General features: G+C 37.9%; 1 protein-coding gene and 3 non-coding genes across 4 annotated transcripts; all 4 read right to left on the bottom strand.

Moving 5' to 3' along the window:
- Positions 1-379: 379 nt before the first annotated feature.
- On the bottom strand, positions 380-451 carry TRNAY-GUA (transfer RNA tyrosine (anticodon GUA)). Its single transcript has one exon. It is a non-coding gene; the product is annotated as a tRNA-Tyr (tRNA).
- A 618-nt stretch (positions 452-1,069) lies between these two features.
- TRNAC-GCA (transfer RNA cysteine (anticodon GCA)) lies at positions 1,070-1,141 on the bottom strand. The gene has a single exon. It is a non-coding gene; the product is annotated as a tRNA-Cys (tRNA).
- Positions 1,142-2,232: 1,091 nt separating this feature from the next.
- Positions 2,233-2,304, bottom strand: TRNAC-GCA (transfer RNA cysteine (anticodon GCA)). Its single transcript has one exon. It is a non-coding gene; the product is annotated as a tRNA-Cys (tRNA).
- Positions 2,305-3,080: 776 nt separating this feature from the next.
- On the bottom strand, positions 3,081-5,654 carry LOC136210796 (tubulin beta chain-like). The gene is made up of 3 exons (XM_066002205.1): positions 5,103-5,654; positions 4,725-4,994; positions 3,081-4,090 (listed from the first exon to the last, which is right to left on the bottom strand). Exons 1-3 carry the CDS (start codon positions 5,494-5,496, stop codon positions 3,423-3,425), a joined length of 1,332 nt encoding a protein of 443 aa, XP_065858277.1. The 5' UTR covers positions 5,497-5,654; the 3' UTR covers positions 3,081-3,422.
- Positions 5,655-12,543: the final 6,889 nt, after the last annotated feature.

Below are 12,543 nucleotides of genomic sequence, written 5' to 3'. Positions count from 1 at the left end.
CAATCCACTAAAATATAAGAACAGATAAACAGTGATTAAAATATAAAAATAAATATCACAAATTCTATATCATATCAACTATAAATTATCCATGTAGAAATCTATTAAACATTCAATAACAAAAAAATCTTATTAAAAAACAGTAGGTTTTCATTGCTTCTATGAAATTATTTGATTGTATAAAAAATTATTACAATAAATAAATAAATATTTATAATATAATTATAAATTTATTTTTAGTATTATTTTTTAAATTAAGGATACTCATAGTCATGCGACATAAAAAGGATGAGAATCTCTATAAAAAATCATAAAAATAAGGGAATTTAAGGTACTTATAAAATGAAAATGAGAATCTCCGTAAAAAAAATCACAAAAAAGGGTCCAACCGGGTTCAAACCGATGACCTCTTAATCTACGGTCAAATGCTCTACCATTGAGCTATGGACCTAGTGGATTTAATAGGCTATTGTTGCACTTTGTAATTTTATATCCTATAAGGATTAGTTATAGTTAACTGGTTGAATTCGTATATAATATAAAATCATCTTCTTTTTCTTTATCCATTCAAAACACATTATTTTTCTCTTTAATCCTCTAAATTACACGACATAAAGGGAGATGAGAATCTCCATAAAAAAATGGTAAAAATAAGGGTACTCATAATCATCGGGCATAGTAAAAATGAAAATGAGAGTCTCTGTAAAAGGGGATGAGAATCTCCATAAAAAATTATAAAAACAAGGGAGTTTAAGGTACTCATAAAATGAGAATGAGAATCTCCATGAAAAAAATCATAAAAAAGGGCCCAACCGGGTTCAATAGGTTACGGTTGCACTTTGTAATTTTATACCCTACAAGCGTTAATTAATTGGTTGAACTCATATGTAATATAAAATCGTCTTCTTTTTCTTTATAATTCAAAACACATTATTTTTCTTATTTAATCCTCTAAATTATACGACATAAAAGGAGATGAATAAAAAATCATAAAAATAAGGGGGGTACTCATAATGATCGGGTATAGTAAAAATGGAAATGATAATTTCCGTGATAAAAATCACAAAAAAGGGCCCAACCGGGTTCGAACCAGTGACCTCTTGATCTGCAGTCAAATGCTCTACCACTAAGCTATGGACCCAATGAGTTTAATAGGCTACTGTTACACTTTATAAATATATATTCTACCAGCGTTAATTGGTTCAACTCGTATGTAATATAAAATCGTCTTCTTGTTCCATTCAAAACACATTTTTTTTAAAGGTAGTCATAATCATTGGGCATAGTACTAAAAATGGAAATGAGAATTTCCGTGATAAAATCACAAAAAAGGGCCCAACTGGGTTCGAACCGGTGATCTCTTGATCTGCAGTCAAATGCTCTGAGCTATGAATCCAATGAGTTCAATGGGCTATTGTTTCACTTTGTAAATATATATCCTACAAGCTTTAATTTAATTGGTTCAACTTGTATGTAATATAAAATCATCTTTTTTTCTTTATCCATTCAAAACGCATTATTTTTCTCTTTAGTCCTTTAAATTATACGACATAAATGGGATGGGAATCTCCATAAAACACATAAAAATAAGGGAGTTCAAGGATACTCATAATCATCGGGAATACTAAATATGAGAATAAGAATCTTCGTGAAAAAATCACAAAAAAGGCCCAACCGACGACCTATTAATCTACAGTCAAATGCTTTACCACTAAGTTATGGACCCAATGGGTTTAATAAGCTACTGTTGCATTTTGTAAATATATATATTATAAGCGCTAGTTAATTGGTTCAACTCGTATGTAATATAAAATCATCTTTTTTTTTCTTCATCCATTTAAAGCACATTATTTTTAACGGGTGGAATTTTATTATTATTTTTCTATTTTCCAAAAAGTGAAAAAAATAAAAAGGGCCCAACCGGATTCGGTTCAACTCGTATGTAATATGAAATCCGATTTTAATCACATGGACTAGATCTAGGCTTATTAGAATCATAGAGTGAAGATTGAAAGCATCATAGATTTAACAAGCATATATCTAACGGTGAATGACCAAATTCATTTGGTCATTAAGGTGCATGTGAACATTTCTGAATAAAATCATCTTTTTTTTCTTCATCCATTCAAAACGCATTATTTTCAACGGAAAAAATCAAAACGCATTATTTTTGACAGGAAAAATAAAAAGGGCCCAACCGGATTCGAACCGGTGACCACAGAAAAAATAAAAAGGGCCCAACCGGGTTCGAACCAATGACCTCTTGATCTGCAGTCAAATGCTCTACCACTGAGCTATGGACCCAAGTTGTTTTGTGATTAAAAAACAAATCTACATATTCTATTTTAGTGGTAAGCAAATGGACCCATTATCTTAAATTTTTTTGACAGTAGAACAGCATAAATTTATTGATCAGCATCAAGCACATTACACGCAAAAAGGGGTGGACGAGAGATCCATTCCCACGATCAGACTCAGAACCAACTGTCTGGGCTAACACATAGATCGTACGATTCGCTGAGCGACAAATGAAATTAACAGAGCAATTTCCTATATCCCACATTAAGGATTTATAATCATCTAAAATACAGTCAATACAAAAGTTATTACCAGACTCAGCCTTCAATGCATAGACTACTAGTTGAGAATCAAGTTCGACATGGACGTTGAACCAGCCGTGTGACTTAACCCAACTCAATGTTTTCCTACAGTATAACGCCTCGACCAGAAAAGCATCCTGATAGACTACTTATTTATTTTAATCTGGCCTAAATTATAATTTTCTTTTTCTACAGAAGTTATTTGTTTCTAATCTTTGCTAATATAATATTTATTTATTATATATAAAAATTTAATTTAATACTCGATCTCCTCATATTTGTAATTAATAAGGTAAATTTGAAAAGTATAAAAAATTATCTTTCAAAAATATTATAAATTTTCTTAAAACTAATGCACGTTTAATTTAACAATTCATATCTAACTGATTTGTTTTCAGGTACCTTATAATTATAAGTAGTAGTTTCTCGATCCTAACAAAATATTTTCATTTTTCTGGTTAACCAAATGGACAAAAGGAGTAATATAAATAAATATATATATATATATATAGAAAAATTCTATAAATGACAAATCAAATTATAATATATAAGAATCACAAATTTTACAAAGAATAAAAGGATAAGCTCCTTATTGGCACTATCAAACCACATTGACATAAAGCAAAACCATCCCAAAATAATAACAAATACATGTTGCTAATGGCCATACTACACAGCCAAACCACCAGATCGTCGGAAAACGCAGAAAAAGTTGTGTACGAAGCTTTAATATTTTCTGCAAAAGCACCCAAAAAATATCAATTGAGTACTCCAAATACCCATGTCAATGAATCCCGGATCCGTCACTGCCACCACCGTTGACTAGCATTCCTCAGCGTCTTCATCCTCCTCCTCATCATGATCCGCCGCGGCATCTTGATACTGCTGATATTCTGATACCAAATCATTCATGTTACTTTCAGCCTCAGTAAACTCCATTTCATCCATTCCCTCCCCTGTATACCAATGCAAAAACGCCTTCCTCCTAAACATGACAGTAAACTGTTCGGAGACGCGCCTAAACATTTCCTGAATCGAAGTCGAATTTCCCATAAATGTGGATGACATTGCCAACCCAGTTGGGGGAATGTCACAAACACTTGACTTAACATTGTTAGGAATCCATTCAACAAAATAAGATGAGTTCTTGTTCTGCACATTTATCATCTGCTCGTCAACTTCTTTAGTGCTCATTTTGCCTCTGAACATAGCCGAGGCTGTCAAGTACCGACCATGGCGAGGGTCAGCGGCACACATCATGTTCTTGGCATCCCACATTTGCTGTGTCAGCTCAGGGATGGTGAGGGCACGGTACTGCTGTGAGCCGCGGGAGGTCAGGGGTGCAAATCCTACCATAAAGAAGTGTAGACGCGGAAAAGGGATCAAATTTACAGCTAGTTTTCGGAGATCAGAGTTCAGTTGGCCAGGGAAACGGAGGCAGCATGTTACTCCACTCATGGTTGTTGAGATCAAATGGTTAAGATCACCAACTGCAACATATATGTGTGTGTTTAATTAGCGACAAGCTACAAATTTAGTCGCAACTTATTAGAGGCGAATGATATATCCTTAACATGTACATACAATGTTACAGCAAGTAAATCGTAACTCAACGAATATGTACTACTGAAAAAACACTCAGACGAACTAAAAATCTCAGTAATCATTAGTAGATCTTCAATGGAATTCCTGAAAAAAATGCCCATTGTTCTATAGTTTCAAATTTCTATTGAGTAAATACCGACGAAAATTTTAAACGAACTAGAATCCGTCAGTGATTATCAATAGATTTACAAACAGAATCCCTTGAAAAAAAGGAGTGCATTTACTAGAGTTTTGACAATGAAGGTGACAATAGCACTCACCAAATTGAACGGGCTTCAAAATGGGTTGTCGTGTTATAATCATACTACATGATCTACATATTCCACGCGATTATATATGATGTAAATGCAACAAAAACGATAATTGTGCCAAAAATGATGTTGTGTCAGGTTATCTATGTAAATCGTGTTGTCGTATCATAAATTATCGGACCTAATTGAAACTTATATCATCAATCATGACATATGAGGCTAGTAATTGCAGAATTGTGAAAAAAAAGGGTAATGGTTTAGAACTTACAGCTGGGATTGGTGAGCTTGAGGGTTCTGAAACAGATATCATAGAGAGCCTCATTGTCAAGAACCATACATTCATCAGCATTTTCAACAAGTTGATGCACAGAAAGAGTAGCATTATAGGGCTCAACCACAGTATCAGAGACCTTAGGAGAAGGAAAAACTGAGAAAGTTAACATCATTCTATCAGGATATTCTTCCCTGATCTTTGATATCAGCAGAGTTCCCATTCCTGATCCAGTTCCTCCTCCAAGTGAATGACAAATTTGAAACCCTAATCACAAACACATCATCAAAAATCAATAAGACTAACCACTTTCTCAGGGGAAAAGTATCAAACACCTTGTGTTCATTCAAATTGAGAAGCAAGAGATTTTTTTACCTTGTAAGCAATCACAATTCTCAGCCTCTTTACGAACAACATCAAGAACAGAATCAATCAATTCTGCACCTTCAGTATAATGACCTTTAGCCCAATTATTCCCAGCTCCATTTTGGCCAAAAACAAAATTATCAGGCCTAAAGATCTTCCCATAAGGACCTGTTCTCAAGCTGTCCATTGTCCCTGGTTCAAGGTCCATTAACACAGCTCTAGGCACATATCTGCCACCACTAGCTTCATTATAGTAAACATTAACTCTCTCAAGTTGAACATGGGAGTTACCAGTATAATTCCCTGAAGGATCAATTCCATGTTCATCACACACAACTTCCCAAAATTTTCCTCCAATTTGATTCCCACATTGACCTGCTTGGATATGGAGGATTTCTCTCATTTTGATTTGGGGATAATGGGTGGAGAATTGGAGGAGTGGGGAAGGAAGAAGAAGAAGATGATGGTGTTTGCCAATTGGGGGTGTTGGGAGGAATTGTTGGGTTATAAAGATTGTGACTTTGATATTTTAATTTTAATTTTTCTTGCTTTGTAATAATTGAAATGGAAGTTTTGATTGAATAATAGCATAATGTGTCTTTGTTTGAAGGAGGGCATGTCAATTTCCAACAAGAGGTGTGAGCTGGATGTAGAGGAAGAAGACAACAACATGCATTCTATGGTTTCTTTGGCTTTATTCTATCCAAATTACTAACTAAACCTTCACAATTCTTTCTTATCTGTCACTCAAGATATCAAAAATACCCATTTTTCTGTTTTTGGTATTCTTTCTTTGTTTTTACACTAAACCATAATGTTTTTGGGGGTGAATTACATCCATGACTAGAAATGTTAATGGGACAAGCCGACATTGAATCTGCGTAGGTTTGGTATTGGTTCGTTAATATTTCGAATTAAGTCTCTCGAGTTGAGCTTTGAGCGAACTTTGATCAAGTTTTATTGAGCTTTTACGAGCTTCTATCAGATTCATCATACATGCATAGAATACGTATAATATGAGACAAACATAAAAGCCGTAGAACATACTCCAAATGAGTTTAAAATATTTTTATATATAAAAAAACAATCCTCTCTAATAATATTAATAGCTGCTACTTATAGTTGGAGAAAACAAACTCACATATTGCAAATGTTTTTGTTGCCGGTGTGCCTGCGTATAGATGGTAGCTGCTAGTACTATTGGTGTAGATGACAAAGTAGAGAAGGAATTTGGAGAATGAAAAACATATTAGTTTTTAGGGTTTCTATTTTAAACGCTGAATTTCTAATTTTAGGAAAAGCCCTCAAAAACCGTCATTAAGTGTTTTTATAGACTTGTGACTAGTTGAAAGTTAGAGTCAAAGACTGCTTACTGATTTTTTTATCCATTGTCATAATTATTTTATTTAATTCAAAATTAATGAAACATATATAGTAATTAATAAAAGCTTAGCCTCTATTCGTTAATGTCTCAAGCCGAGCTTTGACCAAGCTGAACTCGAATAGTTTGTTAAGTACGCTTGCTCATTAACTCCCATGGCCACTTAACTTTACCCAAACTAACATTATGGCTATTAAACTTCAAAACATAACATAAAATCATTCAATTTTACAATTTCTAACATAAAAACCACCCGATCTTAACGGTTAGATACCCCTTCACCATAAAAATGATGGAGATGATATTCTAACCAACTTTAATTATTCAGTCTTTTCATTTTGAAGTCATTTATGTGTTATTTGTTTAGGAGAGAGAAAGTAAATGTTTAAATAAAGAAAACTCTGAATATGATGATTTGGAAAATAAAAAACAATATTTCATGGTAAATGTTGTTTTAAACAAATTTAGTTATTGAATTTTTAAATGTTGAGACTGTTAATGATCATTTTGAGGCGTTAATTAAAGTTTAGTGGCTATAATGTTAGAAAGTATAAAGTTGAATGATTTGTATGTTATATTTTAAAGTTTAGTAACTATAATATTAGTAGGGGTAAGGTTCAATGGCCATGAGTGTAATTTACCTTAATATTTTGCTAAATGATTCTAATTTCAAAACTCGATTGAACTAACAAATCGGATTAGCTCCCTAAACTTGCTTAAAATGATATAGTGGTTACATGAGTTTGATTGACCCTCCTGAATTTATTTACAATGATCTATTGACTCTTTGAACTTGCTTTAAGTGATATACATTTCAATTTGTCCAAACACTCTTTTGCTTTAACAAGTGGACTTAAAGGGTTGATCATGTCACATTAAGCAAGTTTAGAAAACTAACGATACACTATGTAAATTTAGGACAATCAGTTTTTTCAGCCACCTTCAAAAGCGCACGTATTAAGCATTAAAACAAATAGTCAAGTATTTCATATACATCCAAATGGTGAAATCAAGTTACATTTTGTAGTGCGTATTAATAGGATGACTAGGATAAAGCTTAATTATATGATACATGTAGCTCGTGAGTGTGCATAATATAGACTCATTTTACCATGTCCTATGATTCAACTCAACAAATAAGGTCATCAGGAATTGAAACCTTGACCACTTGGTCATAGAGAATTTGATACTATGTCATGGTATCAATTAAACTAAAAATTTAAACCAATATTTAAGACCTAATTCATATTACTATATCCTTTAGATAAATATGATTTTATCTTAATCACTATAAAGATAAAACCAGATAGTAATTCACTCAATTCGCCACAGTTATATAATTACCGTGTTATTTATGATGAGGGCATCCGTCCTCCGAAGGCGAACCCGGAACCGAAAGACGAGACCCGGAGAGAATTAACCGAGGGAGACGAAATCAAGCGCGAGAAGCTGAGTACGCGGAGCGCACGTAAGGGGGCGCGGGGAGTGAAGAACACAATATCAGGGGAACAGCCCAGTGGGTCATATACGCGGGGCGTGCCCTCTGAGACGCAGAGCGTGGAACATGATTTCGGGGAGAGTTCCGTCCAGGAGGTAAAGGACGCGAGGCGTACTGCCGGGGGCGCCACGCGTGTGAATGCCCAACGAGAGCCACCAAGCCTAGAGACACAACCACGCGGGGCGTGAGTAAGGTTACACGGGGCGTACCAGGGTGGAGGAATACTTCCTCCCCAAGTTCTTCTTGTTAGGAACAATATCTGGCACCCCGGAACCGAAAGACGAGACCCAGAGAGAATTAACCGAAGGAGACGAAATCAAACGCGAGAAGCTGAGTATACGGAGCGCACGTAAGGGGGCGCGGGGCGTGAAGAACACAATATCAGGGGAACAGCCCAGCGGGTCATATACGCGGGGCGTGCCCTCTGAGGCGCGGAGCGTGGAACAGGATTTCGGAGAGAGTTCCGTCCAGGAGGTAAAGGACGCGGGGCGTATTGCCGGGGGCGCCACGCGTGTGAATGCCCAATGAGAGCCACCAAGCCCAGAGACACAACCACGCGGGGCGTGAGTAAGGTTACACGGGGCGTACCAGGGTGGAGGAATACTTCCTCCCCAAGTTCTTCTTGTTAGGAACAATATCTGCCACCCTACGCGGGGCGTACCAGGGTGGAGGAATACTTCCTCCCCAAGTTCTTCTTGTTAGGAACAATATCTGCCACCCTCTATTATCTATCTTTATGTAATTCCTACCTTACCCCTATGGTTCCTTAGCTGTTGGTAACCCTAGTGAGGGCCTTTTAGTCTTTTATCTTTTATTTGGGAGGAGTATATATTCTCCTCATTTTGTAATGTTTCCTAACTTTGATGATTACTGAATTTGAAGCCTCCATTGGAGCAAGGATATCATCCTTTTGGGTTTATTCAACCTTCTAGTTTAGCTAGAGAAGTTTGTATTCTTTGTGAGTTTACGATTAAAACTCTCAGTCGATTTCAATCTACATCAGTTGGTATCAGAGCCGAGTCGTTTTCCTTTCCGGAGACTTCTTCTCGGAAATGGTTTAACCACGTATCACAAACGAAGCCACCAGATCCATGGAGCAACGAGTGGATGCGCTAGATGGCAAGGTGGAGCATCTAGCGGAATCTCTAAGGGCGTTGAAGGAGAAATATACCACGAGTACTCGATATATCCTTCTCGCCATTGAAGGGATAAATCTTGAGGGACGGAACACTCAAGCTCTCCTCACCGGAGAACCTCACCGGCGACACGAGGAGCAAATCCGCCCCCAACTAGAACAACCACCAACACCACCCCCTAGAAGGAATCATGCACCACAACCAATGGGCCCTCGGGTTCAAGAGGTAAGACGAACTAATCCCGTGAACATTCAGAATGTTGATAGTGATAGCTATGGGGATCTATTTGATGATTTTGAGATGCCTAGGATTGCTAGAAATATGGGGATTAGAATGGATGATGATGCTTTGAATGATAGGCATAGGAATGAAATGCATGTGAATGATGTTGTTGAACCCGTGCATGTGCGTGCCGGGAATATAGATGTTGTGCATAATGATGTTGTAGGTGGTTAAGAGAGGGAACACTTCGGTTTGAATGATCTGTATGGGGGTCGGGGTAATGAAAGAGGCGAGTATAGAGGCGAGCCGAATGTAAGAATGACGAATGGAGGGAATTTTGAGAGGGATGATGCCTTCAAGTTGAAAGTGGACTTACCCTCGTTTAGAGGAGAACTCGACATTGAGGGTTTCCTTGATTGGTTGCTTGAGGTGGAGAGGTTCTTCGACTATGCGGGCATACCGAAAGATAGGAGAGTTCGGTTAGTGGCCTATAGAATGAAAAGGGGAGCCTCGGTATGGTGGGACAATGTGAAAGAAGAGAGGAGAAGGGGAGGAAGGGAACCGATTAGGTCTTGGCGGAAGATGAAATCGATGATGAGAGAACGGTTTTTGCCACCCGACTACGAGCAGTATATCTACAACTCCTACCAGAATTGCTCACAAAGGGCTAGGAGCGTGCACGAGTATACTTCGGAGTTCTTAAGGCTTTCGGCAAGGGCTAACTTGTCGGAAACCGAAAGCCAAAAGACTTTAAGGTATCTAGAAGGGGCTACGGTATAACATTCAAGACCACATTAGGGCACAAATGGTAATCCGGATTCAAGACGCAAGGAAGCTAGCTTTGAAGGCTGAGTCTCAATTGAATGTTAGAGCACGTGATGGGTACCGGAGGCCTAGGATTGAGGAAGCATGTGAGGAGGGAGAAGAGTCCAAAGGGGTGGACAAGGAAAAAGGTGGTGCTAGTTCAAGTGGCACTAAAGTCTTGAGTGGGGGAAAATCACCTAGCAGAGATGTGAGACCCTTTAGGACAGCCGCCCCTCCTAAGAGCAACAATCCGTACACCAAACCAGCTCCGTTTAAGTGCTTCCGATGCAACAAACGGGGCCACCGCTCGAATGAATGTCTAAAGAGGCGAAGCGCTAATATGGTTGAGAGGTACGAGATGATGAGTATGGAGGAAACAATGGGGTGTATTGTGAGCCCGTGGATAGCGGATCATCTGGAGATGACCGGGGAGTCCATGTAGTGAAGAGAGTTCTTATGACGGTAGAACAAGAACATGACCCGAGGCACCAATTGTTTAGGACTAGAGGTCTAATCCACGGATTGAAGTGTGAGTTGATTGTAGATGGTGGAAGTCAAGAGAACATCCTTAGCAAAGCCGCTTTGAGCAAATTCGGCTTAGTGCCCGAGCCACATCTGAATCCGTATCGAGTGGGTTGGATTAAAGAGAAGGGAAGCTTAATGTCACTCACCGGTGCAAGGTTCCTATCTCTATTGGGGCCTACCACGATGAGGTTATGTGTGATGTGGTTGAGATGAATGTGTATCACTTGCTCATTGGGAGACCTTGGCAATTCGACCGTGATGCCTCACATGCGGGAAGGGACAACATGTACACTGTATTCAAAGATGGGGCCAAGTACATTCTCATGCCATTGACGGGTCCTACCAAGGGAGAAAAGAAAGCCGCCTTGATTGTGTGCCCTAGCCGAGAACCAACGCCGCTAGAAGATGCCAACATTGGGCAGCCCGTCAGATTGCTAATAACGGGTAACCCGAGCCAAGAGAAGAGTATTGCTAATGGGGTGAGCGGAACATCAACCTTGGAAATGAGTCATCCTTGTTCTATCATTGAGTTGGGGTCCAACTTTTTAAAAGAAGGAGAGTATGATGAGGGCATCCGTCCTCCGAAGGCGGATCCGGAACCGAAAGACGAGACCCGGAGAGAATTAACCGAGGGAGATGAAATCAAGCACGAGAAGCTGAGTACGCGGAGCGCACGTAAGGGGGCACGGGGTGTGAAGAACACAATATCAGGGGAACAGCCCAGCGGGTCATATAAGCGGGGCGTGCCCTCTGAGGCACGGAGCGTGGACCAGGATTTCGGGGAGAGTTCCGTCCAGGAGGTAAAGGACGCGGGGCGTACTGTCGGGGGCGCCATGCGTGTGAATGCCCAACGAGAGCCACCAAGCCTAGAGACACAACCACGCAGGGCGTGAGTAAGGTTACGCGGGGCGTACCAGGGTGGAGGAATACTTCCTCCCCAAGTTCTTCTTGTTAGGAACAATATCTGCCACCCTACGCGGGGCGTACCAGGGTGGAGGAATACTTCCTCCCCAAGTTCTTCTTGTTAGGAACAATATCTGCCACCCTCTATTTACTGTTTTACCACTTAACTATTTACCACTTTACCATTTAACTTAATTACCCTATTATCTATCTTTATGTAATTCCTACCTTACCCCTATGGTTCCTTAGCTGTTAGTAACCCTAGGGGGGCCTTTTAGTCTTTTATCTTTTATTTGGGAATAGTATATATTCTCCTCATTTTGTAATGTTTCCTAACTTTGATGATTACTGAATTTGAAGCCTCCATTGGAGCAAGGATATCATCCTTTTGGGTTTATTCAACCTTCTAGTTTAGCTAAAGAAGTTTGTATTCTTTGTGAGTTTACGATTAAAACTCTCAGTCGATTTCAATCTACATCAATTTAATTTATAATTTCATATAATTATATGATATAAATGACATAAAAATGTTATTCATATTAAATAGTCACGCTACCTCTTTAAATTGTGCTGTTGTGTCAGAAATTAATAACTTTATTCAAAATCTAGTTTAGCTTGAACAATGGGATAATGTACAATGCTCTTAACCTTGTTAGACAATAACAATTTTATCCTCAAGATCCAAAATAATACAATTGTAGAAAGTTGGACCAGTATCAAACATCATAAAAAAAAACATAAATGTCATGTTTTTATGCTCTACACTAATTACATATTCGTTAGTTATTAAAAAATACGTTTTTTTTATAATTTCATAATAGATTTAAAGATGAAATATTTTTAAGTTTGATGAAATATTTAGAGATTATAGTTTTTTCTTTTTGTACATGTGACGGATACAAGATAATTTTTAAAATGTTTTTAATTCTTTTCATGATTTATAGTCTATTATTGGTGAGTAATAATATTATATAAACGTGT

This window comes from Euphorbia lathyris, chromosome 1 (genome assembly GCF_963576675.1).
Source record: "Euphorbia lathyris chromosome 1, ddEupLath1.1, whole genome shotgun sequence".
Classification (NCBI taxonomy): Eukaryota; Viridiplantae; Streptophyta; class Magnoliopsida; order Malpighiales; family Euphorbiaceae; genus Euphorbia; species Euphorbia lathyris.
This window is presented reverse-complemented; position numbering and strand designations above follow the sequence as displayed.